Genomic DNA, 27,533 nt, shown 5'->3' with positions numbered 1-27,533 from the left:
CGTCAAAAGCAGCACGCAAATTGCCGAGAAGCTCGGTTACAGTGCTGGAAATTGCTTGGTGCGCCGCAGCCTTGAGAAGGATACAGTTGAATCCCGCTATAACGAAATTCACGGTGCACGAAAAAAAATTCGTTCTCGCGGAACTTCGTTATCGCAAAAATTTGACGTGAAACGCAGAAAGAATTGCCCAAGCAGCAGCAAAGGCGTTTAATGCCAAAAATCTGTAAGCTTGGTTTGCTTACGCTTCACGGCGAGCAACGCCGTCACGCGATTTTCGCACTCGGTCAGCAAACCCATTGCAACATCGTCGTCTCGGACAGCAACGAAATTCCTGATGACATCAAAAGCGTCCATCACCTGTACGGCGGTTGCCGCAGCCGGCGCTTCCTGTACGTCGTCGTCTTCTTCATCGGAAGAGTCCTTATCATTCCGGGCAGCTTTTATGATCTGCTCATCACTCACATCTTCGTGAACAACAACACAAGCGTCAGCGCCGATGTATTCGTCGAGCTCGAGATTAGGCGGCACGGTTCCTATTTCTCCCAGCGTTTTCCAGGCGGCCGCGATCCCCGGAGCCGGTGACGCCTCTTCGTCGTCGTCTGTAACGCCTGGTGTTAGGCCAGCAGAGTGTACGGGTCGACCTTCGGCAAATCCGGCGTGCCTGAAACAGTTCACAATTACTGAGCGCCCCAGTGTGCTCCAGGCAGCAGACATAATCTGCAGTGCCACGTACAAGTCCACCTTCGTGTCTCGGCCGGTTTCAGTGTTAAAAAGCAGCCGCTGAATTAACCTCCCGCGGTAAGCGCGCTTCAGGCTAAGAATCACGCCCTGATCGAGAGGCTGTAAGACAGACGTGCAATTGGGAGGGAAAAACCTCAGCTCCGTGTTAGTGAGCTTGACTTCGTCGGAGTGATGCAAGCAAACTTTACGGCCCTGCCGCTTCATGTCGCGGTCGAATGCCATCATCCACTCGGTGAAAATAGCGCGGGTCATCCATGACTTGTTGTTCGCCTTGTACTGCACAGGTAGGCTACGAGTTCCCTTAAAACAGCGTGGCTTGGCACTTTTGCCTATGACTAACGGCGGACGCTTGTCCGAGCCATCCATGTTTGTGCAAAGCAGCACTGTGATGCGTTTTTTGCTGTGTTTGCCGCCGTGACAGCGCTGCCCCTTGAAGTCGAGCGTCCTAGCCGGCAACATCTCGTAGAATAGCCCGGTCTCGTCGGCGTTGTAAATGTCTGCAGGCGCGAAGTTGCTTAAAATTCCGGCCATGTTACTCGCCTTCCAAGCAGCTGCTCCGTCCACGTCTGCTGACATTGACTCGCCGCACAACACTTTTCCAACGATGTTATGGCGGGCCTTGAAACGGTTTAGCCAGCCAATGCTGGCTTTAAAATCATCAATGCCAAGTAGGCATGCATAGTTCAAGGCTTTCTGCTGGACGATGCTTCCGGACAGAGGGACGTTGCTGGCTCGTGCTTCCACAAACCACGCATGCACTGCTTTGTCCAACTCTTCATGGAGGGGCCGCGTCACCTTTTTATGCTTCGAGGATGTGCCTGAAGCAAGTGCCATTCTCACGCTGTCCTTATTGCCTAGAATCGTTGACAGCGAACTTGCAGGAATTCCGAAGTCTTCAGCAATTGCCGCTTTCTTCCTTCCGCTTTCTGCTTGGGCGATTATTTGAGCTTTTTGCTCAAGGGAAAGAGTTTTGCGTTTTTTCACTTGCGTTGCCATTGTGTCCTGCGGATGAAAACTCGTCGTTGTCGAAGAGAAAGGCAGCGAGTGAACAACGCGACCACGACACAAAGCCAAAATGGCGGAACTGCAATCACGTGATTTCATGCTTAATGTGGCTTTGGATTTGACTTGGACTTCTCGCCAATAAAACTAGTTTCGGTTTCGATTTTGAACGCGAAAATTTCGTTGAAGCGGAAACGCTCTGCAAAAATGGTTCGTTGTGCAGAGAAATTTAGGCCATTAATTCTTATAGGATACTCGCGGGGAATAAAAAATTATTCGTTGTCGCGGAAATTTCGTTGTGGCGGTATTCGTTGTGGCGGGATTCAACTGTAGAAGCAGGCTACAGAAGTCTCGGAAGGAACACCAGGAGAAAAGTGCTGCCAAGGCAAGGCTTGCTCAGCGACACAAGCCAGCAAGGGATCCTGCATATAGCCCTGGTCTGCTGTAGAACAGTTATTCTGGGACGGTGACCAGCCGTTTGAATAAACATGCAACCATGTTTCAACCTAAACTTCGTCTACGTTTGTCTGTCTATGGCAGCGCTGTTTTCTTATACATTTTGAGCATTTATTTATCTTTGAGGGCACTGAAACGTACACATCAAGTGCTAATCAGTTTTTCATGCTGGTCTAGGGGTACATACATAGCTTTATGGCTGTGTTTCGCCAATTTTATGAGAAGCTTCAATTACATATTTAGTATGGCCTTCTTTCTGAAAAGCAGAGCTACACGATGATGCTATTCAAATTGTTGTACCTGCATTCCAGTAAAAGTTACAGTTGTCTAAAACTTAAAATGCGTTTTTTTGAGTTCGATGTTTTTGGACATCGCACTCAATCTTACGGGCCTTTTTTCTATGTTGTCATTGAGTGACAATAATAAATATGGTATTACTGTAATCATGAGGAAAAATGCTAGGGGGTGATGCTATTTGTATCATTTTAGCATTACTCTGCTAATTACAAATTAAGATAGTAATGAGAGGAAATTATTCGCTGTAAATGTTGGTCCAGTTTTCTGCCTATAAATTGCATTAAAATGAATACAAATAGCATCACACCCTAGAGCATGTCTTTGGCATTGCAGCCACACACTTGCTTTTTGCATTTTCAAAAACGAAATTGACAAAAAGTCCTGTAAGAAATGACCATTAATATTTCCTTTTAAACCTTAAAATTTCTTGAAGCAATGCAGCTATCACAAATCTAATTACAGATTTGAAATCAGTGTGAAAAACTGATCAATGCTGCGAAGTTTTATTCAGATTGGACCAAGAATAAAAAGAAATTTAAGACCCACATTCCCCCTTAAACTTCTCCAGATTGAAAATTTAAGTCCTCCATACTACTTCAAAATAGGTGTTCCTGTGCTCCTAAGTGCTTCAGACTGAAAATTTTTGTGCTCCAAAAATTGCCCCAAATTCCATCTTGCCAGTAGCATCAGTGACTGCAATCAAAGGTTCATACAGTCAAATCTCGATATCAACGAATCACGCAGGACTGCAAGAAGTCATTTCTATATTTTGAAATGTGGTAATGAAAGTTCTGCAATTATAAGCCAGTGGTCAAATCTAGGTATGAAATGACGTACCATGGTAGTAGGCATCTGTGCAGACGAGCAAAAACTCAAGGGAAAACGTTGCACTAACTTAAAGCTGATTTATTTGAAGAAATCAGTTTTCTTCTGCCGCGTGCAGCACACACTACCACGCTACATTACACCACTGCAGTACATACACCTTCCACTCTGCGCAATGAAGGACAAAAAACATCAGAGTTCGATATGACCTCATCTTTAGTGTTCCTTGAACAGTAAACTGTCATACAGTAAAACCTAATTAAGGGGAGACGCGGGTCTTAAAACGGTCGAAAATGGTCAAAAAGTCGATTTTGGGAAAAACTCATTTTCGGAAGGTTTATCCTTTCGAGCATCTACAGTAAAATTATTAACGCTGAATTCGGTCGGGAAATGCGATAAAATCGGCTTTCAAAACACCACGGCAGCGACGAAATGGCCCCGAAAAGAGAGACTTTGTTCGAACTTCCCGCGCGCGCCGCCGGCGTTGCAGCCGGCCGATCGCCGCCATCTTGGGCTTGTTTTGAAGCTGGTTTCTTTGTGCGCAATTTGAGCTATCTCAAAATGGCGTCGCTCAAGCCGAGCGGCGGTTCGGGCCGGTTTCCCGAAGGCCGTTTTCGGGTCGCTGATTGGCTCGCACGCGGCGCGCTTCGCGCGCGCGCCGTTCTGCGCCTCCCATTGGCTGGTGTGACCGTCTACGTCATTTTTTTTTCTTTCTCTTGCGTTCGCCGCTGTGGCTGTCGCTTCGTGCGCGTCTGTTTTTGCGCTCGTGTTTCTCTACACGCCGTGTTTCCGCCTTGTGCCGGGAGTTTCTCTTTGCGATCGAGATGCCGGGAGGCAGTCGATTGAAACCGAGCACGCAACGAGCTTTTGGAAGCCGGAAGAAACGTCCGTGGAACAAAAAACAGCAGGCAGCGGCCACCAATGCGTCGCCGGGGCCTGCAGTGCCGGACTCGTTGGATCCGCCGGGTACATCAAGCACGCTGCCCGATGACGACACCGCGGGACCAAGTTGCAGCACGAATCGTATCTCGGATCGTGGTACACTTCGTGTTGATGCTGTGTACTATTCGTCGACCGAGCAGGCGCAGCGTGTTGAGCGATCGGCGCGAGCAAAGTCCGTTCTGTGTCGGAAAAGTCGGCAACCCAGCGCAAGTTTGACCTTCTTGGCGTCAGTGAGGATTACCAGACAGCTGATGCCGGTACCCAGTTCGTGATTGTGGACTTGAAGGTTTTGAACAATTTTTTCGCGCAAGCGAAGTGCGGAACCTGCGGCGCAGGAAGTCTGCGTTTGAGCAAGGCAACAGATAAGGAGTACGGCCTTGCTGTAAAGCTTCTGCTTGTCTGCGAAAACTGCGATTTCGAACAGAAGCAGTTCTCTTCCCCAAGAATAAGCGAAGCAGTTCTCTTCCCCAACTGTTTGCCTGGCGGAGCTCTCGTCTCCTTGGCTCCGGTCCTCACTTTCACCTCAAAAAAAAAAAAAAAAAAAAAAAAGTCAACCCCTAACTTCTCGAAAGTAACCTCTATAATTTCATCACACTTACACATTCGACATTTTTTTTTAAATGTTTCCTTGGATGGAATAAGACACTTTTTGTTTTGTTTTGTAGGGAAACTGATAGGGAACATCTCAGTAACATCCGTTGTCGAAGATTCTTCCCAATATTTTCTGCACTCAGTGTCAAAACTTCAAATGAGTTTTTCTCAACTTCATGTTTTTTGGTGACATGACTAGCCTTACGGAACATTTCATTGGGTTTTTGTGGTGCAATTTTAATAAATCTTATACCGTTGAATTCAGAAAGGTTTGAACTGTGGAGCTATGCTATTTTTATATTGCTAAGTTGAACATATCAAATTTATTGAACAATAATGTCAGCTAATTATATTTTCGAATTGTGGGGCATCTACATAATTGACTATTTTTATACTGTGATGTACATCAATGATAATATAAATAGCATAGCTCCACATGGCAGGTCTTTGGCTACAACTACATTTTAATCGGAACGAAAAAATATTGAGGGAAACTGTCCTAACGACCCGTAAGAAATTACCAAATTAGGCTTTGGTTATTTCCCAATAACATTAGAACTAATTGAGATAGAGTAAAACTAATTACATTTTTGAAAACAGGAGGAAGAAATACATATACACACCCAATTTCGTTATTATATCTCTAAAAATAAAAATTTTCATTTTAAGACCAGTGTCTCCCCTTAATTCAAACTTACGGTTAATTCGAACTGACGCTCGGGTCCCGGCATGGCCCTTTGTATTTCAATAGGAGAAAACTCCCGATAATTCGAACATGCCAGTATCCACAACGGTTAATTCGAACTAGGAGCCCGTGGCTCACACAGCTCCTCGCAGACAGAAGTCGGCCCATACCGTGTACAATGCGCAGAAAGATGACTAAAGAAGCAAAAAACAAAATCTTTCAAATCTGCCCGCGCGCGCGAGACGAGGTGCGCACTCGACAGTCTTCGCTGCCGGGTGCCGCCAGGCACCATCACACCAACGGTCCGGCGCAAGCCGTTACAGGTTTTGGCTGCACCGCGGTTGCTGGGTGCGCTTTTGACAAGCCTTTTTTCTTTTTGTCCTGCGGTCACGTTGTGTGCACAACGCAGTTGTCGGTGTCGTGCATTTGTTCGTGCCGCGGTGGTCCAAGTTTTACCGTTTTCGTTTCCTCACCGCTTTGCCAGCGACGACTCATCGATTGTAACAGCCATGGCAAACCGCGGCAAATACACGGCAAAGGACCTCAAGACGAAAATGGAGATTTTGATTGAGGTGGAACGTGGTGTCCTATCCAAGACGGATATAGTCAAAAAGTACGACATCAAGAAGAGCACGCTGTCAACGTATCTCAGGAACAAGGAATCGATAAGTGCTGCCTTTCGTAAAGACGTTATGGAGCCCTCTCGCAAAAGGCTACGGACGTCGGCCCATCCCGAAGTGGAGAGTGCCGTACTGGCATGGATAAAAGAAGTTCGCAGCCGGAACATTCCGTTAAGCGAGCCCATAATTACTGCGAAGGCTGCAGTCTTTGCCAGCCAAATGGGCATCTGCGAGTTCGGCGCGTCGGAAGGCTGGCTGTCTCGTTTCAAGGCGCGTCACGGGCTGACATTTAGAAACCTGTGTGGGGAGTCAGCTGAAGTCGACAAGGAAACGTGTGAACAGTGGGTCTCCAGTGAACTGAAGGAACTCCTCGCTGATTATGCGCTCAGCGATGTACTTAATGCTGACGAGACGGCGCTGTATTTCAAATTGCTCCCCAGCAAGACAGTCACCTACAAAGGCGACACTTATGCTGGCGGAAAGAGAAGCAAAGAAAGAATCACCGTCATGATGTGCGCAAATGCAACGGGCACGGAACGGTGCTGCTTGCTAGTCAAGGCAGAGAAGCCTCGCTGTTTTAAGGGGAGACGCTCCTCGAAAACACTTTTTCTTTAATATTGAACCTAAGGTTATGAAACATTGGCCATTTGTAGAGTTTTTAATGCTGATTCCAAATATGTTTTTACTTTTCACATATCTTTATTAGTTTTTGTAGAAGTGTCTGCAAAAGCACAATATAGGGCCTTTTGTGCACACTTTTTTGATAATGAAATGCATGTTTAGACCAGCTTGCAATAGCTCATTATGTTGCTTTGGTAATATAGTACGTCGAAAGCTATTTCAAATTTATTCACTTTATTCTATAATTGTAAAAAAAATTCAGGAACACCAATGTGTATATTTTGGGCACCATGTGCCAACATTCTGAATTTTTTTCAAAAAAAGTTCAAGAGATTTTTTATAACCAGTTAGATAACAACATTCTACACACTTTGAAGAGGCTGTGCACAAAATTTCATCCAAATATGACTACTGAAAGTACTCAAAATTTGTTGCACAAAATGTAAAAAATGCTGAAAACTACGAATGGAGAAAATTGCATTTGAAAGTGTCAAACATCTGTATTTTTTCATAAACACAACAAAAGCACATGAAACTTCTTGCCACTGCTTTCATGGCCGCACCATGAACTTTCTTGCCGATCGCAGCAAAGTTCTTGTGGTGTAATGGGTTCGGCAGGTCAAGAATTGCACAAAATCGCGACAGCTGTTCGTGTCCACCACCACCTTCACGTTGATGGCGAAGCTGTCGCGAGAGCTTCCACTCCGATAGTCCTGATTTCCACTGGCGCTATCTGCAAGTCCACCGGGCACAACGCGGCTCGAGGTGTGCACAGCAGAAAGCACTGATGCTAGGCACTCGCTACTTTCACAGTGCAGCTCAAGAAAAGCCGAAATCCCCTTTCGCTTTTCCACCGGTTCGTGTACCGCAAGGGTACAGGTGCGGCACGTAGGGCAAGCAGCACCGCTTACCAGCACCGTAAGCATGCTAATCTCGCATATCGCAATACTCTTAAAATATCGATGACCGCATGCTGCCCTATCTTCCTTGAAGAGTCCAATCTTCACCTCCGAGGCGCTCACAAAGTTCACAGCGGCATCGATCTCGTCCGAGTGCACGTTGGCCTGGATAGGACTAGCTTGTGTCTCCCGCTGCAGTTTTCCGGTGAGGTCTGCGACGGCGTCCTCGGTACGGGTTCTTCGACCGAGACTTTCGAGCTCGGAAGTTGCGCTTTTGCGTGTCGTTCATCGCGAACTCAACAAATGCTAAAAGGCCGCTGAAAAGAACTAGCAGAGCACGATGTAGCGCGATCCAGACGCTGCACAAAACGAAAGCAGGAGGTAGGCTTCGCCACAGCGTCGTATCAGTCCAGGCCAATGGCGGCCTCTCTAGAGCACCACGTGATTTAAAAGGTCAAGTAGGGACGCTCGAAGCGTGCACGGAAAACGTTTTTTTTTTATTATTTGCAGCCGAGATACGAAACTGCGAGAGATGCTATCTACAAGAGAAAGGCTTGCTCAACCTCTTCCAGCAAACGGCAATGGCGGGCGACGCGGCGTTCTCGAGGTATAGGCGCACGAAAATTGACGATTTGCGCGGAAAATAGCACTTTCTCGAGCCACCGTGGTTGAATAAAATGGACATTTTACTAACTTCACGATCGAATTTTGCCTTGATCTTTTAGAAAGTTGTAGCTAAATGTTCAAAGATAATTTTACAGGCAAAAACTCAAAACTGAAAAATTACTCGGGAAACTCGCTTTTTCGACGCGCATCTCCCCTTAAAGGCATCAAAACACTTCCTTTTGATTACACCGCAAACAAAAAGTCGTGGATGACACGGGAAATTTTCACCGACTGGCTGGGCAAGCTAGACAGGAAATTCGCTGCACAGAACAGGAATGTTCTCATGTTCGTGGACAACTGTACAGCTCATTGTGACGTGAGTGGGCTGACAGCAATCCGCTTGGCATTTTTGCCTAAAAACACGTCTTCTGTGCTCCAGCCTATGGATCTGGGAGTTATTCAGAACTTAAAGCGCTATACAGGCGCCACCTCCTAGAGAGACTTCTTTGTTTGGATAGTGGCAAGTCGTACGACATCGATTTGCTTGGAGCTGTCCACATGCTGGCATCATCGTGGAATACCGTCAAGCCGGAAACTATCAAAAATTGTTTCCGCAAGTGTGGCTTCGGTGACGCCCCAGAAGCATGCAGCGCGGAGGTAGCGGAGGCTTTGTCTGATGATGACTCCGTCGTTCTCGGCCGTGGCTACGCGGCTTTGTCGGAGGGTGTCGCCTTTGAAGCCTAATTTGACGTTAACAACGGTGTGGAGACGTCTGGGCCCTTGAGTGATGAGGATATAATCGCGGTTGCATGTGCTCCACAGGGCTCACGGGTGGTGAACACGGCTGAAAGCGATGAAGAGTCCGACGAAGGCGACGATCCGGTGCCACCCCCTAGTGCATGTGAAGCAGCGTCAGCGCTTGATTTCGCTGCACGATACTTCTCCGCCGATGAGAATTCGAATCCTGCGCTGGAACTCTTGGGCAAGCTGCTGTCGATGCTTGTGGAGTCGCGGCACAAGAAACGCAAGCAAACGCACATTACTGATTATTTTTCCGTGTAAATAAACATGTTTTGAAGCTCGCTACTCACACGAATGCATTCCGGTTCTTGTTTGCGGCGCATGACTGACCGATTAGTCCCGTTCATTCGCCATTGCGGCTCGATTGCAAAAATTATCGGAATCGCCCTCCGTAAACGTGCAGTAGCGCCTAGCCCTCTTTACTCATTGTAATGAGTCAACATGTGGGCTCGGCCAGCACGGTGGGCCACGATGGCGCTCATTCCAGTGCCCAACTGTTAATTCGAACAATTTTCTCGGCCCCTTCGAGTTTGAATTAACGAGCTTTTACTGCATAAGCACATACCTTGCCCCCATCAACATCTCAACGCTGCTCAAGCACATATAATTCGTAGGAATCAAACACTCTTATTACACCTTCCTGACAATTTCATTTTCTTTTTTGTTCCAATTGTCCTTCGCTGTATGGCCAATCTAGAACACTGCCTCTTCTCCTGCCCAGTCGCCCAGTCGAATTCCTACATCCCCTTCCCTTCACCCCCCTCGTGGAGTGCCTGGCTGTCGTCTGAACAGATGGAAGACCAGCTTGCCTAGGTTAACCTGGCGGAGGATTCGCACTCATTAAGGGGCGCCGTGACGTTTGCCAGACCGCTAATTCCAGCCTGCCTCTAGGTTCTTTACACCTTCCCGATGCCCCAAAGCCCAATCATAATGGCGAAATCGTAGCGCCTAATATTTGAATCCATTTCAATAATCAGTGTTTTGGCACCGATGTGAGCGACACACGACGGCAAAGTTCTTTAACGAATATGACGTTTACTTCTCGCTTGGGTGCTGCTTCACTGATTGGTTGAGCACGCGCATTAGATTTTACAATCATGTGTTCTTCAAGTTACTGCGCAGAAAATAAATAAAAGGTGTTCTAGTACCGCGTGTGTTCTTGAAGTGCTTGTAAAGATAGCTCCACTCCCGCAGGCTCCTCAAATCCCAAGGCAGCTGACGTTCGGATCTCGGAGGTTGGCAAAATTGCTAGAGAGTCCAAAATCGTTGTTGATCATTTCTGCCGACACTCCACAGATGGCGCAAGTTGTGTCGAGATTGCTTTTGAAGCACGCTCCCACAGCCGAGTCCGCAGCACTCCACAGCGAGCTTCCGCCAGCAGCCCACTGCCCATGGAGTAGATGACGACGTTCTTAGATAGAGAATGTTGGTAGATGACCTGCTTGCTGGCCCTGTACATGTACATGGTAGGCTTTGCCATAGCTCCTGTACGCCACTCCTCTGTCTCCGTCTTTGCGCTCGTTCTCGAACTTTTGCACAAGTAGCGCTTAAGTGATCCGTGGCAGCAACAGTGATGGACGCTGGCGGAGCACCAAAACGGCGTTCTGGTGAGTTCTGCCATAATGGCGAAATCGTCAGTGTAAACAAAATCTGGAGTGTAAAACCCGACACCTCAGCAGTCATGCAACACACGCGATTGCTGTTACCATGGTAATGACGCTGCCAAAAAGCGCGGCTACAGGTTGAGTTGGACAGGAAATCATGGTGAACAGCTTCCGATATGTCAGCAGAAAGCTGTGTTTCTCATAGGTTCCGCCCAAGTCGAGCGCTGGGCGAGCGAAATGGGAGAGGGGCTCCCTCTCAAAGCGGATAACTGTCATTTCCGTGCGCCAATTTTTGTAATTCTTTTTGAACTGAAATCAGCGCGGTGCAAAGAACCTAGAGGTTGGCTGGAATTAGCAGCCTGACGAACGTCACTGTGCCCTTTTAAATAAAGTGTTTCTCTCTCTCTCTCGCGAGCTGAGGCGCTATTAATCTTAACCAAATTCTTAATACTGATGTTCCTAGATTACAGAAGCAAAAATAAATATGTAAGTTGTTCTGAAACATACATATATAGAAATTCGCAATTCTGAAATATTTTTACATTGAACGCTTCGGGAATCTGTTGGGGATTTAAAAAAAATTCATTAATTTGAAAAATTAGTTAATGTTGTGTTTACAGTAACGAGATTTGACTGTAGTGAATTTTGATGCAGGCTACTGTGCCAATTTGTAAGGGGCGTCTAGTGTGTGGTCACGTTGGCAATGCACACTGTGTTTTATGTGGTCTTCATTTTAGCGCACTTTTATTGTTTTGGGGTTCTGTTGTGTGCATGTGCCAAGGCTGTTATGTTTTCCTTCCAGGAGCCAAGGTCGTTGTATGACGAGGTCAGGATCTTCCCACTTGCAAAGCTGGATCGCAAAGTCACTGATGCCCAGCTGCAAAAGATCATTGAGGAAGAAGAAGGCAGGTGAGTGCTGCCCTGGGATGCTTGTCTGGTTGTATTCGTAGTGTGACAAGTTGCCCCTGCACTTTTTCAGTGGCTGACAAGAAATTCGTTCAATGCCTTTGCTTAATGTCGTTGCTGTGGCCAAAGCAAGTTATTTCAGGGCACGTTTGTTAGTGTCGAGCAACAAATAGTATGCTACTTGCATTAGTTTACATTTTGTTTATATGTAGTCACCCCACGGATATCAGACCAAGTGCGGCTGCGCTCTGTAGTGATTCACTTTGGGAGCGAACTTCCAGAAATTTTGTTATACTGTGGGGCAAATATGTGAAAGCCACAGTGTGCAGCATGTCTCCTTCTCCCGCCCTGCTCTTCCCTGTCAATGTGCTTGCTCTGGTGACCAACGTTAGCCATGCCTGCTACTGTTGTATTATATATTACGTAGCACTAGGCATGGGCAGATAGTGGATTTTTCAAAACAAATTGTTTTCAGATCAAAGCGAATAGTTTGCGACTGGATGTGTAGCAGTAAAGAAAGAGGGCAAAGAGAGAGCAAAACATTGTACATAGGAGAGCCGTGGTGAAGCCCGTATTTTCGGAGAGAATAACCCATAAACCCATCCCTGATGTGCGGAGAAGTGTGTCCTCTTGTGCCTTCCTGGTAGAGTGCCGGCATGCAAGCTCTTAGATTGTCAGTCCCTGCATGGTGACGAATGGATTCCGAGGCATACTTTTTTTAAAATTTTTTTTTTAATGATGGAATGCTGTGCTGCTCAGATTCAGTTTTCATTCGGATGGAAATGCCAGAGCAAGCAGCTCTGCATCTTCGGAAACTGTATTGAATTATGTCCTAAAAAATGCCTGCAATTGGAGCTAGAGGCGCGTCCTTGAAGGGAGAAAATGAAATGCAGTAGAACTTCATTGATACGTTGCCGGCTCATACGATTTCCCGTTTCTTACGCTCAAAATCGCGGGCAGTAAAACATCTCCAAAAGAGTTACACTATTTTTCTCCTGGTTAATATGTTCCCTGATAACACGATTTCCCGGCTATTACGTTCGAAATTTCGGTAAATTGTAGTCGTATAATACATTTGTGATCAACCGGACGTGTGCTAATGAGCGCTCGCGCGATAAAAAACTGCTTGATCGGCCGCAGTTGCTTTTCTGCAGTGCTAGGATACACAGAGGCGAAGCATCAAATAAAGCCAACGAGCCAACATACTTTCCCGCCGTAACTTGACTTCAAGAAGAGAAACTCGGTGCATTGGGGAGCACAGGTGTGAACCATTTGATAACTAAAGCTATTAGCCTGCATACGAGCGGGCCGGGTCTGGGGAACGCAATATAGCCAAAACACGGTGACTGTAAGCTATCGCGATGGCTTCTATACATGCCACCGGTGTAAGGGGGTGAAGCATCTGGAAACAACCAAGGAAGCATTCTCAGCTCGTCATTGTCTTGTACGAACTTAGATTTGTTACTAAATCTCTTCCGCGCTTACGTCTCTGGCAAATACACGAAAATATGGACTAAATTTTGCTCGACCTGAAAAAAGGCGCTGTACGTACTTGATGTCACGAAGTGCCCATCTACACTTTTATGCAGTGAAAGTCCCAATTCTAAATGCCTTTGTGCATCCTTCAGCAGTCAAGTTTTTCAAAATCGGGTAGTTTGGATCGTACGTTTCCCCGAATACTAATATGTTTTTTCCCTGCATTTTTTTTTTTTAAGAAACATATCAATGAGGTTTTACTGCTCATCCTGTGTTAACCATCAAAGTTTGATATCTCTGCCCTGTTAAGTTATCAGCTTGAGTTCTTTTTTTTTTTTTTTTGATAGATAAATGTGCGGTGAAAAGAGTTGAAAGGTGGTATTCTTTCCCCAGGCTTCCTTCAAAGCTGTACGTGACGTGGCCGGAGGGCAATCAGCTCCACCCAAATGAGAAGCGGCCGGCCGGTAAAGCCATTGGTGCGTAAGCGTGACATTTTTATGCTAACAAATGTCCTTGCTTCTTTCCTTATGTCTCCATGAGGTTCCTAGGGCCATGATCTGTGTTTTGGCCGTAGAACGAAGCCTCTATTCAGTCAAACCTCGTTATAATGAACATGCATATAACGAATTATTGAATATATAGAACTCTTCCAAAATATTTTTGTCAAACACATGTATTTTTAGCTTCCCATAGTGAACGCGGTTCGGCATAAAATGGATATAACTTCGAGACGCCAAGCACTACCTCGCTTTAATAGCAGGAGGCAGGCTTCGTTGCACTACAAGTGTGTTGTGCGGCGTAGCAAACGTTCAGGACTACCTCACAGGCGCTGACAGCGCCACAGATGCCACGTCGGCATTGAGAGTAGACAGCCAAAGAAATAGTTCGCACCTCACAATCGGTGACAGCGCCGCTTCAGCAGCGGCGGCAGCGGCGCGATTGAATGTTACTTATGCCTTTTTGCGCCTTTTGCATTTTAGTGTTAGCGGCGTAGCAGCGGCGTCGTAGCATTCGGTACAGGCTGCGTCGGTCGTCGTGTCGAGTGTGGTGCGCGGGTGTGCGTAGTGCTGTGATGGCAGTGAACGGTAAAAAAAGAGCAGCATTCACGTTAAAGACCAAGCTCGAGATAAAATCAGGGCCTTCAAGGCAGTTTACAAGAGGAGACGAGCTCTGCTCGTGAAGCTTCGTACTTGAAGATCGACTTGCTGGGAGCTTAAAACGGCATGGGACAGCGTGAAAGTCGAAACGATTGCCAACTGCTTTCGGCGCCAGGTTTTGTTCCAGCAGAGGCCCGTGCATCAAGTGACTATGAGGACGACCCCAACCAAGCAGAGCTCCGCGAGCTCGATGAGGCCTGGAACAATTTTTCGCGTTTTGTTGGTGTCATGCCTGCAACATTGCCCTTGTTGAGTGTTTGCAAACTGTGGAATAGGGCGTGACACAGAACGCGATCAACACAAAAAAGCAGGCCGCGATAACACAGTTCTTTGCGCGTAAATAAATGGATGTGACCCAAGTAAGCACCTTCCGAGTTGCTGTGCCTTCTCTGATTGAATTTTGCTGCTCTTGCGTGTATTTTCTACGAAATTTTATATGATGAATTATGGATATAGCGAACTATTTTCCGATTTTTTAACTGTTCGTTATAACGAGGTTTCATAGTAAAGTCATTGGACCAACAGAAACCTTTGTTGGTCCAATAATGGGTTGTTAAAAACTTAAAATTAAGGCATGGTTAGTTAGCTAGAAGAGTAAAGAATGAATTGTTGGGAGCAGTTCCCTGGTATGTTAATTACAATTCATTTTGCAGCCTTAATAATTTCAGTATACAAAACATGTACCAAGTGGGAATAAACGATCAAAATAATTCATTTACCTTTAAAAAACAAAAAGTCTGCTTCCAACATTTCACACAGCATACATTCAGCTTCCCATTGGAAAAAAAAAAAAGAAGAAGAAGAAGAAAGCTTTGTGTGCCTTGGGTGCCGAGATGTTGAGGCCGCAAAACTGCAAGTAGTCAACAATGCATCTTTTGAGAAAAGGGAATTTTTAACAGACATTTACTGGTGCAATGCACTCATTTACAATTTAAAATGGCTGGGAACCTTCAGGGATGTAGTCTCTTTGCTTTCCAATATCCAAGTGGGGCCTTTTTCATTTTGATTTTGCAGTTGCAGCATGTTGTCACTTCTTCAGCTGCGCAAGTGACATGCAGGCAGCAACGTTTTTTTTTTTTTTTTTTCACATACGTCGTTTTGCCACGATCTCGCATCAAGACCGCGGTGAGGAACGTTCATTGTGGGGAAAAAAAAGCTTTTTGCTGCTTCCCAGTTCTGCATTGCATGGCTGAACACAATCCAATCGGCGTAAACGCGCGGCGAGCTTTATGAAGATGTGTCCTCGCAGTTTACGCACTGGAGAATAAGTTTGACGACGATTGCTTATTCACGCTCACCTTTTTCAACGTGAATATCACGGCCGTATGTTTTACACTTCACCAGTCTCTGCAAACTGTTTACATCTGACGATCGTGAACTCCGCTTCACCAAGCGGACTATCTGCCGCGCTGCTGGCATTATCACGAAAACAATTCAACTGCCGCGTCGTTGCCGGAGTAGCCGCGAGTTCAAGCTGTCTCTTTTGAGCTTGTGTTCCTGCCCATTTGCGGCCTGCGATGTCGCGGTGAGTGCGACCGCTGGCAGAAGTAGTCTCCCGTGCTAGGGCACACGCTAGGCTTACATAGGCTCGTCCGCTTGATCGTTCAGTGCACAACTTTCGTCGGCCTTAGTGCACACAGCCGGGGCAGGGCTTTATCACATTGTCAGTGTTATGTCTTGTGGAAGTACCACACGTACATGGATGCAGCGTAGCGGAAAATACAATGCGAGTTTGGTTCCATGTCAAAACCAAAGCTCTGCATGAACAGGGCATCGTCTTTCATAGTCTCGTTGTCATTGGAGAGTTGAGCATTGTACGATCTATGACCAGCTTTCCGGGGTGTCATTACGCGCGCACAGGTTGCCTTATGGGCATTGAGTAGCGCTACACGCTTGCCGATGGTATGCACTTCTGCCACGTTGGCATCATATTGGCACATCGACAGCGCATGCTAGCAAATCATGCTATACTACGACTCTCTCATTAAAGAGGCAGTAGCTTAGCTTAGAAAAGTGCAATAAAATAAACTACGGCGGAACTGCCCACGCAATGCCACTATACCTACGCTTTGTGCTTCTACTGCCTCTTACTAACAGTTGTCCTTTTCTGCACTTCTTTACAACCCTACTGAATCTTTAATGTCTTTACTTTCTCAAAATTTTTTGAGAAACGTCCTACATTCTTAGCCCGCTTTACTTTTTCCCCTCCATGTGCGCTGCACGCCTTGCTTCACAGCCCTAAGGTCTTTGAAAAGTTAGCTTCTCTTTGCTGCTCACGAGGCTTATGGTTAGGCCATCTCGTTGAGTGCCGTTTTTTCGTCGTCTATCCATTTGCTTCTGAACGTAGGCGCCTCAATGGCAGTGTGTCGCCCAGTGTTGGCATTCTGCTGGAAACACGTTGCTATGGTCAGATGAGCTTTACTATAATCCTTCTGGATTAATTATGTTGTTACTGTGAACGAAGAGACATATATACAGTTGGGAAGGCAAAACGAGACCACACTTTCTCTTTACTATATCCGAGTTTACTATAGCGGGCCTCTACTTCATTAGTGCTCGTTCTGCGATGCATTTTCCTATGCTAGTAGTGTTAGACGTGCCATCTTCCCAAAGCCACACTCACTTGTTTAGATACCTTAGAGGGTATCAGAAAAGCAAAGGACCAGCACTGCTTGGAAGCACCAGCCATTTTCTGAAGTTATTCTCTACAAAGTGTGAATTCTGGGCTAGCAGCATTTCATGTTTAACATGAATGACATTGTGTGTTTTTTTGGGTTAGACTGTTGCGCCATTCCTGCTTTCCTTTGCGGCAAGCAGAGTTGGTTGGCTGTGCTGTGTGTTGCGACAGGTTCAATGTAATTATTGAATTTCGGAGAGGTATGCATGCCTTTGGACAGTAAGACCACAGTAAATCTTAGTGCATGGGCCTCTGTGTGCAGGGGACATGAAAGTGGAAATCCAGAACAAAAAGGGCGAGAGCATCAGCAAGCTGCCCGGTTACCAGAACAAGCGCCTGTCTGTGGAGATGAAGATCCTCTTTCACGGTGAGTGCTCAGTTCTTCCATTTGTTCTTAAAAATCAACTTGACTTACAGCTCGGGGGATGACAACAAGTGCATAACATGCCGGCTTCTTTCTCTCCTTCCCTTCCATTTCATATCCTTGACAGGTGCATCGGGTGACAAAATTGTTGCTAGTCATCTCTGTCCCTACCACAAGAACTGGGGCTACTGGTTCCGCAAGATGGGTGAGTTCACGCACCTTGCTTGCATTATGATTGTCCATTTAACACGTCGCAGAATTAGCCGCGGAACGCATGGAAAATTGCAAAGCTTTGGATGCTTACAACTACTTTCAGTCGAGTAAGTAAAGAGTGATTTTTCTCGCTTGTAAACAGCGCACGCAAACCACGTACGAAACATCGCACTCTCGGATGGTTCTTCACACTGAGCGACAAATGAGCGTTGTTGGTAAGCACGAAGCCCCTCGATAGCGTTGAGCGGCTTTTAGGTAAGCATGGCAACAGTAGCAGTTAGGGAATATTGTGCCTTGGGATGTGATGTCCTTGTATTATTTGTTGAAGTCACCACGCTGCACGTTTGTTGGATCTGTTGTATTCGTGGGTGGCTGTCGGCGTTAACGTTCGCATTTTCATCACGGACATCCTCACTTTTAGCTTGCTTTACAATTGCAAGCTGCAGCTGTTGCGGTAGTTTCGTATAGTTAGGGCGATTCAGTTCAGTCCCGGCCAGCGTGGCCGCATTTCAATGTAAGAAAACTTAGGATGTGACAGTGTGTCATGCAGTACATATGTAGCTGCTGTAAAGGTTCCCAGAGGGTCTGAATCACAGTACATATTTTGATCGGCGATATGCTGAACCCCACAACTCGCACTCACAATTAGCCACTGTGAATACAACTAAATTTGCTCCGTATATAAAAAAAAAATGCAGCTCCAGTCGAGCAAATCGGCTGTCAACGCACAGTGGTAATTATTATCACGAACAAGAATAAAATAATTTGAGGTGAACACGGTGAAGCTTAGCCATGCAACATAACTACGGAGGAGTTCAACACAGATCGTTTGCGCAGCAACTCACTACAATATGTACAATTACCAGAGTGAAAAAAAAAAAAAAAAAAAAAGAATTGTTTACATAGGTAAACAATTCTACGCATGCTCTAACAAAGAAACAGACCTATACATTACAATATACGGCCTACCTCGTCTACATGTTTTATGTGCGCAGTCGCACCCGCACCAAAACAGAAATTCCATTGCATGCCGTAAAGAAGACCAATTAGAGTTATTCGCGGCCTTTGAGCAGGTAGACTGCTTCGGCATAAAGGTGAATAAGCTCTACCTTAGCCTTGACAAAGTGTTTGCCACATATTCGATGAGCCGGCATCGGTATCCAGCCTTCGTGCTTCACCACGGCGGCCCACTGTTTACGGTGACCTTTCAAAAAACCTGCGCAAGCAAAATTTTTCTTTCTGTACCTTTTCGGCACATTCCACGGTGATGCAGCTGGTCAGCATGGTGCTTTATTTATTTATTTATTATTATTTTTTTGGCAGCAGCCAACTACCCCTCAAACCACGGTAGGCAAAAGCGACTGAAATGTTTTGCCTACCAAGCAAGGTTCACTGACGACGACAGCGCCACTGCATCTTTGTGATGTAGCTAGAATGAAGGAGGTCTGTACAATAGCCAAAGTATTCAGGACATTAGGGAGTTTGGCTGCTGGGAAGAGCAGTCAGACGTTCCACTAGTAAGGATGGACAAAGAAGAAAGCAGCTGGGGAGGAACAGGTAACGGCAGATTTGTTGAAGGGTGGGGGTGCCAGAAAAACTGGCCACCCTGTACACACAGTGCCTGATGATATCGACGGTACCAAAATCTTGGAAGAATGCTAACATTATCTCTATCCATTAAAAGGGGGACGCTAAGGGGTTAAAAATTTACAGACTGATTACATACACGCTTGTTAATTCGAACTTCACATGACCGGGGAAAATTTTGAATTATACGACATTCGAAATATCGAATGGTCTTGAAAAAACTGGCAAAAACAATTTGCATGGTGGCAGATTTACGCACTTACTTGATTAATGAACCCACTCGCATAATGAACGTGCCCTCCACTTTTGGCGCTGATAATTTAAAAAAGAAAATGCAGCGAGATTCATTAGTGCTTCCCTCCTCTGACGGCTGTTTTTGACTCGTTTTGCAGAGAACATCAACGACTTGGGGGCTCATACACTTAGCCTTCAAGCCATGCTGAGTGATTCTACCACATCCATAACATCTGGCAAGGAACTTCCATCATTCAAGATCAGATTCACTGTGACAGGTAATGTGTTTTTTTTTTTTGCTTTAATTTTCATGATGGTGACCCTTTTGGAAAGATAGCTATTTGAACTTCATGCAAGCCCAACATCATCATATATCAGCAGGAACAAAGTATTGAGCTCTATATGCCCTAAGTGAGCGCTTAGCCTAGGATAAGCATAGGATAACAGAACAAGGAAGAAAGGTGATTTATTACTGTGAAATGTTTTCCCGCAGAAGTGACAGGGACATTATATTGGCAATGCAGTTTTAGTTTAGCATTATGCTCTTATTCCGTACTGCCTGGCACGCAGGGATGTATAAGCCATACTGTAGAATAACCTTGACATCACCTCGTTCTTGCTGTCTGGAGTAACCACTCACCTTCTTAGTGGAAACAAGGACATGTCTACGAGATAATCATAATGTTGCATTGGGTCGAGGTTCCAATTTGAGGCGATGCTTGGTAGTTAGTATGTAACAAAGGCATTGCTGTCTCTTGTGAAGGCCTTCCGTCTACAGCCTTGCTACCAATATACTATGGTCTCACCTGTGGCTGTTCTCAAATGCAGAAGCTGCTCCGGACAGGTTCAACGTTGGATACCTGGAAGGTCCATTCCGTGTCGGCACCCCATTCCAGATCCCTCTTGACTTCCTTGACAAATTCGGGAACACAACCAAACCCTCCCCGGATCTCGAGCCTGAGCTCAAAGCCAGGTAAATCCGGCAGTTGTACCTGATGCAGCAGCCATGATCGGGATGTGCCTTGGCTCTTCTTGTTTAGGGGAATCTCTTTAATAAGGTTCTCACGGGCATTGAAAATTGAAAAGTTTTTGAAACAGGCTCCGAAAGGACACGGATGAAGCATATTTGACACAGAACTTACTTTTATTGTAGCACTTCAAAATAATCTGTCACTTTGAACTGGGTGTTCTGTTTCTCCGTGTTCAGAAGCAAGCTTCTCTGAAACTCGTAAAAACGAGTCCCAGTTTTCCCAGTTTCATCGCTTAGCTCTGCACCTGCAATGAAGCTCATAAGAGCATCTAAAACAGGTGCTGTGCGAAGGAGATTATAAAAAAAATTGTGGGGGCTTACGCATGGTTTGAACCTAGGGAATAGAACGAAAGCTATGAGTGTTGCAGCAAATTTTTCTGCGGACATCTGGATTTAATGTGCCACCGTTGCAACGTTCGAATGAACCTTCTGTCCTAGCAACTCTCTGTTGTCATTCGCCTCTACCAACTACCGAGTTATCTGTCTTTTTCTTTTTCTTCTTATCTTCTTCCTTTTCTTCTTCTACTTCTTTGTTTTCTTCTTTTGCTGCTTCTTTTTCTTCTTTCCTCCTCCAACTCCTGGCCCAGCTCTCAGTCTATACCATGTGACTGTTGCTAGGCAACGGTCACGTGGCACGGTGCCATGCTGACGACTTGAAAAGCTAGCGCAGTGTACTTTTCAAACTGCTGGAATGGAAGTCGCTTATACCCACCAATAGCTCGAGGAAAGCCTGCAGCGGCCACCTTGAGGGGGGGGCAAGAAGCGGCCTGCCAAGCGCTTGAGAGTGCTGTTCATCCAGGGTGCCTATCAACCAGGAAAACTGGGAATTGTCAGGGAAATTTCATGCACCGGGAAAAATCGGGGAAATGTCAGGGAAAATGCCACGATATATTCTGCAGTGCATTTTTATTTTAAGCTGGCGCACCGCACAGAAAGTATGTGATTCATGCAGATTTTTTTTTGTTTGTGCTCAGAACGCGGCCCCCACCGCGCCGCAAGGCGAGGCGCGATATATTACTTTGACACCAGCGCATGGCTGAGCTGCCACAATAAAGGAACCAACACTTACTTACGCGAGTTGAGTAGTCAATAAAATATGCGGAAGTGCTGCGTGAGAGTAGTATGCGACAAAAGGCAGGAATAATCGCGCCTGTAGCGGTCAGCACGAAAGACGAAAGCGGTCGGCGAGCTGAGCTACAGCTAAGGTTCGTTATGACACTCCAGTGGTTGACCGCTGACGTCTTCTCGATCTCGTCACAGGTTCCGCGGCAAGGTGTATGGACTTCCACAGTGCAACTGCGCTGGAGATTATGAGGGTGCTGTGTATGTGCTACAGGTGTTCTCATTCTCACAGGGCTCATATAGTACACAGTGCCATATTTACCCAAATGCAATGCAATGGTTGTGTTTCTTTCTCCATTTGCTGAAGTGTAGGGCTGACCTGTGAGAATAAACTTGTGATAGCGTATCCTTGTTGCCACATAAGATTCTACAATGGCACGAGGGGCGACGTCTCGCTTTATTTTCAGTAAAAAAACAGAAACAAAATGTTGCATTTGACTAAATATACAGTTGAATCCCGCCACAACGAATACCGCCACAACGAAATTTCCGCGACAACGAATAATTTTTTATTCCCCGCGAGTATCCTATAAGAATTAATGGCCTAAATTTCTCTGCACAACGAACCATTTTTGCAGAGCGTTTCCGCTTCAACGAAATTTTCGCGTTCAAAATCGAAACCGAAACTAGTTTTATTGGCGAGAAGTCCAAGTCAAATCCAAAGCCACATTAAGCATGAAATCACGTGATTGCAGTTCCGCCATTTTGGCTTTGTGTCGTGGTCGCGTTGTTCACTCGCTGCCTTTCTCTTCGACAACGACGAGTTTTCATCCGCAGGACACGATGGCAACGCAAGTGAAAAAACGCAAAACTCTTTCCCTTGAGCAAAAAGCTCAAATAATCGCCCAAGCAGAAAGCGGAAGGAAGAAAGCGGCAATTGCTGAAGACTTCGGAATTCCTGCAAGTTCGCTGTCAACGATTCTAGGCAATAAGGACAGCGTGAGAATGGCACTTGCTTCAGGCACATCCTCGAAGCACAAAAAGGTGACGCGGCCCCTCCATGAAGAGTTGGACAAAGCAGTGCATGCGTGGTTTGTGGAAGCACGAGCCAGCAACGTCCCCTTGTCCGGAAGCATCGTCCAGCAGAAAGCCTTGAACTATGCATGCCTACTTGGCATTGATGATTTTAAAGCCAGCATTGGCTGGCTAAACCGTTTCAAGGCCCGCCATAACATCGTTGGAAAAGTGTTGTGCGGCGAGTCAATGTCAGCAGACGTGGACGGAGCAGCTGCTTGGAAGGCGAGTAACATGGCCGGAATTTTAAGCAACTTCGCGCCTGCAGACATTTACAACGCCGACGAGACCGGGCTATTCTACGAGATGTTGCCGGCTAGGACGCTCGACTTCAAGGGGCAGCGCTGTCACGGCGGCAAACACAGCAAAAAACGCATCACAGTGCTGCTTTGCACAAACATGGATGGCTCGGACAAGCGTCCGCCGTTAGTCATAGGCAAAAGTGCCAAGCCGCGCTGTTTTAAGGGAACTCGTAGCCTACCTGTGCAGTACAAGGCGAACAACAAGTCATGGATGACCCGCGCTATTTTCACCGAGTGGATGATGGCATTCGACCGCGACATGAAGCGGCAGGGCCGTAAAGTTTGCTTGCTTTTGGACAATTGTTCAGCGCATCACTCCGACGAAGTCAAGCTCACTAACACGGAGCTGAGGTTTTTCCCTCCCAATTGCACGTCTGTCTTACAGCCTCTCGATCAGGGCGTGATTCTTAGCCTGAAGCGCGCTTACCGCGGGAGGTTAATTCAGCGGCTGCTTTTTAACACTGAAACCGGCCGAGACACGAAGGTGGACTTGTACGTGGCACTGCAGATTATGTCTGCTGCCTGGAGCACACTGGGGCGCTCAGTAATTGTGAACTGTTTCAGGCACGCCGGATTTGCCGAAGGTCGACCCGTACACTCTGCTGGCCTAACACCAGGCGTTACAGACGACGACGAAGAGGCGTCACCGGCTCCGGGGATCGCGGCCGCCTGGAAAACGCTGGGAGAAATAGGAACCGTGCCGCCTAATCTCGAGCTCGACGAATACATCGGCGCTGACGCTTGTGTTGTTGTTCACGAAGATGTGAGTGATGAGCAGGTCATAAAAGCTGCCCGGAATGATAAGGACTCTTCCGATGAAGAAGACGACGACGTACAGGAAGCGCCGGCTGCGGCAACCGCCGTACAGGTGATGGACGCTTTTGATGTCATCAGGAATTTCGTTGCTGTCCGAGACGACGATGTTGCAATGGGTTTGCTGACCGAGTGCGAAAATCGCGTGACGGCGTTGCTCGCCGTGAAGCGTAAGCAAACCAAGCTTACAGATTTTTGGCATTAAACGCCTTTGCTGCTTCTTGGGCAATTCTTTCTGCGTTTCACGTCAAATTTTTGCGATAACGAAGTTCCGCGAGAACGAATTTTTTTTCGTGCACCGTGAATTTCGTTATAGCGGGATTCAACTGTAGAAAATATCTTTTCTGGGGACAAAGTGAGAAAGCAGTAATTTTGTGAAACTAGAAATTTTATTGTGAGGGCTTACTGTTATTTTGTTACTTTTTCTTCTTACCAGCGGCCTGGAGCTGAGTTATGAAGGTGTTCAAGTCAAAGGCAACTCACTGATCATCAAAGGAATTATTGCCAAAGGCGATGTGGAGTCTAACTCAGGAAAGGTAAGATAAGTTGACTGACTAAACACATATAGCGTTGAAATGTTGCTGAATTTTTAGTAGAAAAATTTAGAGATGGAAATGGGTGTACAGTTGAAGACTGCAGCTATTAATTTCTCAATGGAACAAAATATTTTAAAGGCCCTGGCCAGCGTTCATAAGACAGTTCCACAACGACGACTGTTTCTGAAATAGTCCACATTTTCTTTTCACCTAAGCCATAACAGGAAAAAGAAACCACTGGCACATGTCTCACACCCTCTTTGTCATTTTAGATACCTATTTTAGAATAAGCATATTTTCATGGGTAGCCATCTTTGCTTACAATTAGCTTATGACAATGACTGCGGAGGATGTCATTCAAAAAGAATTTGGGGGGTTTGAATTTGTTGCCAACCAGTTGAAACAGGCACGGCCTTATCGACATCACCTGCTTGTCAAATGACGTTGCTGTCAGAGTTGAGGTTGGGCAAGCAGCACGCACGTTGGCAAGCCGGGCTGTTCAAGAGGTGCCTCGTCCAATCAAGAAGTGAAAGTTTTGTACTCTTCCACGAGAAGTTTCAAGAGGAAATTCAAGCGCACTGGTATTACGACTGGGTGGGTTGCAGTGGTTGCCTCGCCCGAGTCTGAGAAAGAGACAGCTCTGTGGCCGACGCACGTCAGGAGCTGGTGCAAGATCGACAAGAGGAGGCCCGGTTTGGATGACTTTCCGTGTATTGATGGTTTATTATTCACAAGGAGCTAATAGATGGTGCCACAGTCAGCAATGTGTGCAGCATGACTGAAGAGAGTGGTGGCGAGGACGGCGACAAGCGATCCGACGATGGGGTCGTAGAATGCCTGCTCAATTGTGAGGGCAGAATTTCAAATTGTGAGGGCAGAATTTCAAACCTGATGCAGAGCAGGAAGAGGCAGGTAATAGGGACCAACTTTTGCAAATAAAGTGTAGTTTCTGCAGGTTCCGATTTGTATTTATTCATCTATGCTATTCTGTGTTTGCGAAAAAAAAAAAATACATTGTCATTCACGGCGATTTTGTTGATGTGGAGTTCTACTGTACTCTTAATTCCACCCAGTTGGTCACTTTTATGAAGGCCCGTTAATGAACATGTTGAATCTTGCTGCTTATTTTTCAGCAGTCACTGAAACTGCCTAGTTGAATTATTTTTTGATCTGCATGTTCTGAGGTGTTGAACATGGCCAAAAATGCTACTGTAAAACTGTGCTGCTGTCAGTTTTCAGTGTGTGCAACGTTACAAAGTTGCATGTGGGACAGTAGTATAACGTTTCAGTTTCCAATTTTCTGGCTCACGTAGCTTGTGAGCATTGTGGATCTTATGTTAGCGTTCTGCATTGTACATTTTTTGGCCTGCACTAAGGCTTATCACAGCCACTCTTCGTGCATGCCCTCTCACAAAAAAAATGTTCTAAGTACAAAGGCTAAGTCCACATCTGAAATGTCTCTCCCTTCTTGAGAAACCAGGAAGTCAGCATGCTCAAAGTTACAGCACTCCAAGCTTGTCAAACTCTGGAAAACGACTCTGGCCGCACAATTATAAAGCCCTTGCGTGCATGGCTATTTTAAATGCAGTCAAACCCGCTTATAACAGTATTGAAGTGCCTTGAAAATATCATTGTTACAACCAGTAATTGCTATAACTGGGCTAAGCCAAAACAGCAAAGAAAACAGAACAAACTTGAGCAATTTTATTAAAGAGGAAGTAGCTTACACTTTTCACTTATTTTCAGGCAACAATATGTAATCAATCAGTGTAAATTTAATTTGAATGCTTCACGCCAATATTGTTGACATCTCTCTACAGGGCGTCCAACTGCTGCACGCGGCTGAGTGAAAGATTTTAGTACAAATGATGTCCCGCAGGGACTTGACCATTCTTAGGACTTCATGATGTGGTTTGGCTGGCGTGGTTGCAGTGTTAGTGCTTTTTTTCCTGCTAGGGTTTGCACTTGGTGACCAAATGTAGTTGTTTAACCAATAATCTAATGTTACAGCATCGTTATATGTGGGTTATTTTATCATAGAACACATGGCAAAGTTGACGGTTCTAAGGCTGTCCATTGTTATATCCAATATATTGTTCAAAGCGCTTTTGTTATGAATGGGTTAGACTGTAGTTGTTTCCAAGGTTAAATGTTGACTGAGAACTAGGGGTGTGTAAATATCAATGTTTTTTTTTATTGTGAAGCGAATTGAAGTAAGAAACATTAATTGCATATTGGATTGAACAGTTTCCACTAAGAGTACAAGTAGTTTTTTTACAATAACAGCTATGAAAGAAACATGTGTGGAGTACAATTTTATTTTTTTGTCATGTTTACCGTAGGCCTATTGAGCAAAGTATGGGAAGGAGAGGAAGGGATTACATAGAACCATTGAACTTTTTTTTTTGTGTGTGTGTGCATACGAATAATTTAAGTAAGTTCATTCAGTAGCAGAATTTCGCTCATCTAAAGGCGTTTAATGTGACAAGACACTCACAAGGTGATCACATAGCAGAGGAGTATACTGAATTTCGTTATGATTCTAAGCTGCAAATGTCGGGTACTCGCATAGCACCATGAGGAATGCGAGGTAGCCACAGCCTGTCTTAGAAACACATAAATCGGTTAATTATCCTGTAAGGCTGATGTGCATCAGCAAAGTAAGTGCAGTTAACCGCCGTTAACTCCAGTTTGCATATCTCAAAACATCGGGTGTGTGGTCTAAAGTTCATGTTCTGTAGTAAATTCTATTAAATTGCTGTGGGTTTCTCGCTGTTTGGGTCGAAAAGTTTCTGGGACAAAATCAAGATGTCCAGAAATCTGCATAGCTCATGGGACACCGGAATTTCAAAATGAAGCTGAATAGAAGGCCTAAATTTTATATCAAGCGCATACTGACAATTTAATTGCGTGGCCTATCTCAATGACTCTGTTTATCTTGAAATTTCTCTTTTGTTCGCAGCTTCAAGTTAATGATGGTTTTCTGTATTTCCTTCACCATGTGTCTGCGCTTAAGCTCTTGATGAAATGTAATTGGCATCTTTCCTTTATTTTCCTTCCTTTCTTTTTTTCTCTCGCAACTAGAGCTTCACCCTGAGTGTCAAAATTCCAGGCCTTAAGGAGACCACACAGACTCTGAAAATACGTCTGTTGCCTGGTAAGACATTTGCACGTGGTACTTTTTATGTGCACGTAGCAGTGGGCTCTTGTTAATATCTGTGATCTTCCGCGCTCTAGGGCCGGCATATCAGCTCCAAGTTTTGCCTGAAGCCCCAGGCCAGTTGGTTTTTGAAAATGGTTCTTCTCCCAGCTTTGACCTGGCTGTGTTTGACATGGCTGGGAACTACACTTGTGAACCCAAGTTTGTAGTTACATGCAAGGTAAGCATTTGATGCTTAGCAGCTTTTGAGGG

The 27,533-nt window shown here is 45.7% G+C and overlaps 1 protein-coding gene across 1 annotated transcript in view; it reads left to right on the top strand.

Annotated features, from left to right (window-relative positions):
- Positions 1–27,533, top strand: part of LOC146208549 (structural maintenance of chromosomes flexible hinge domain-containing protein 1-like) — a 142,057-nt gene that overhangs the window by 47,563 nt on the left and 66,961 nt on the right. Inside the window, exons 16-24 of the mRNA XM_084594722.1 lie at positions 11,493–11,599; positions 13,466–13,548; positions 17,169–17,273; positions 17,398–17,475; positions 19,463–19,582; positions 20,133–20,277; positions 24,022–24,121; positions 27,206–27,278; positions 27,359–27,501. Coding sequence (XP_084450848.1) covers positions 11,493–11,599; positions 13,466–13,548; positions 17,169–17,273; positions 17,398–17,475; positions 19,463–19,582; positions 20,133–20,277; positions 24,022–24,121; positions 27,206–27,278; positions 27,359–27,501 — 954 coding nt within the window. The remainder of the gene's footprint in view (positions 1–11,492; positions 11,600–13,465; positions 13,549–17,168; positions 17,274–17,397; positions 17,476–19,462; positions 19,583–20,132; positions 20,278–24,021; positions 24,122–27,205; positions 27,279–27,358; positions 27,502–27,533) is intronic.

This window comes from Amblyomma maculatum, chromosome 1 (genome assembly GCF_055883805.1).
Source record: "Amblyomma maculatum isolate TAMU_Amacu chromosome 1, ASM5588380v1, whole genome shotgun sequence".
In the NCBI taxonomy this organism is placed as follows: domain Eukaryota; kingdom Metazoa; phylum Arthropoda; class Arachnida; order Ixodida; family Ixodidae; genus Amblyomma; species Amblyomma maculatum.
This window is presented reverse-complemented; position numbering and strand designations above follow the sequence as displayed.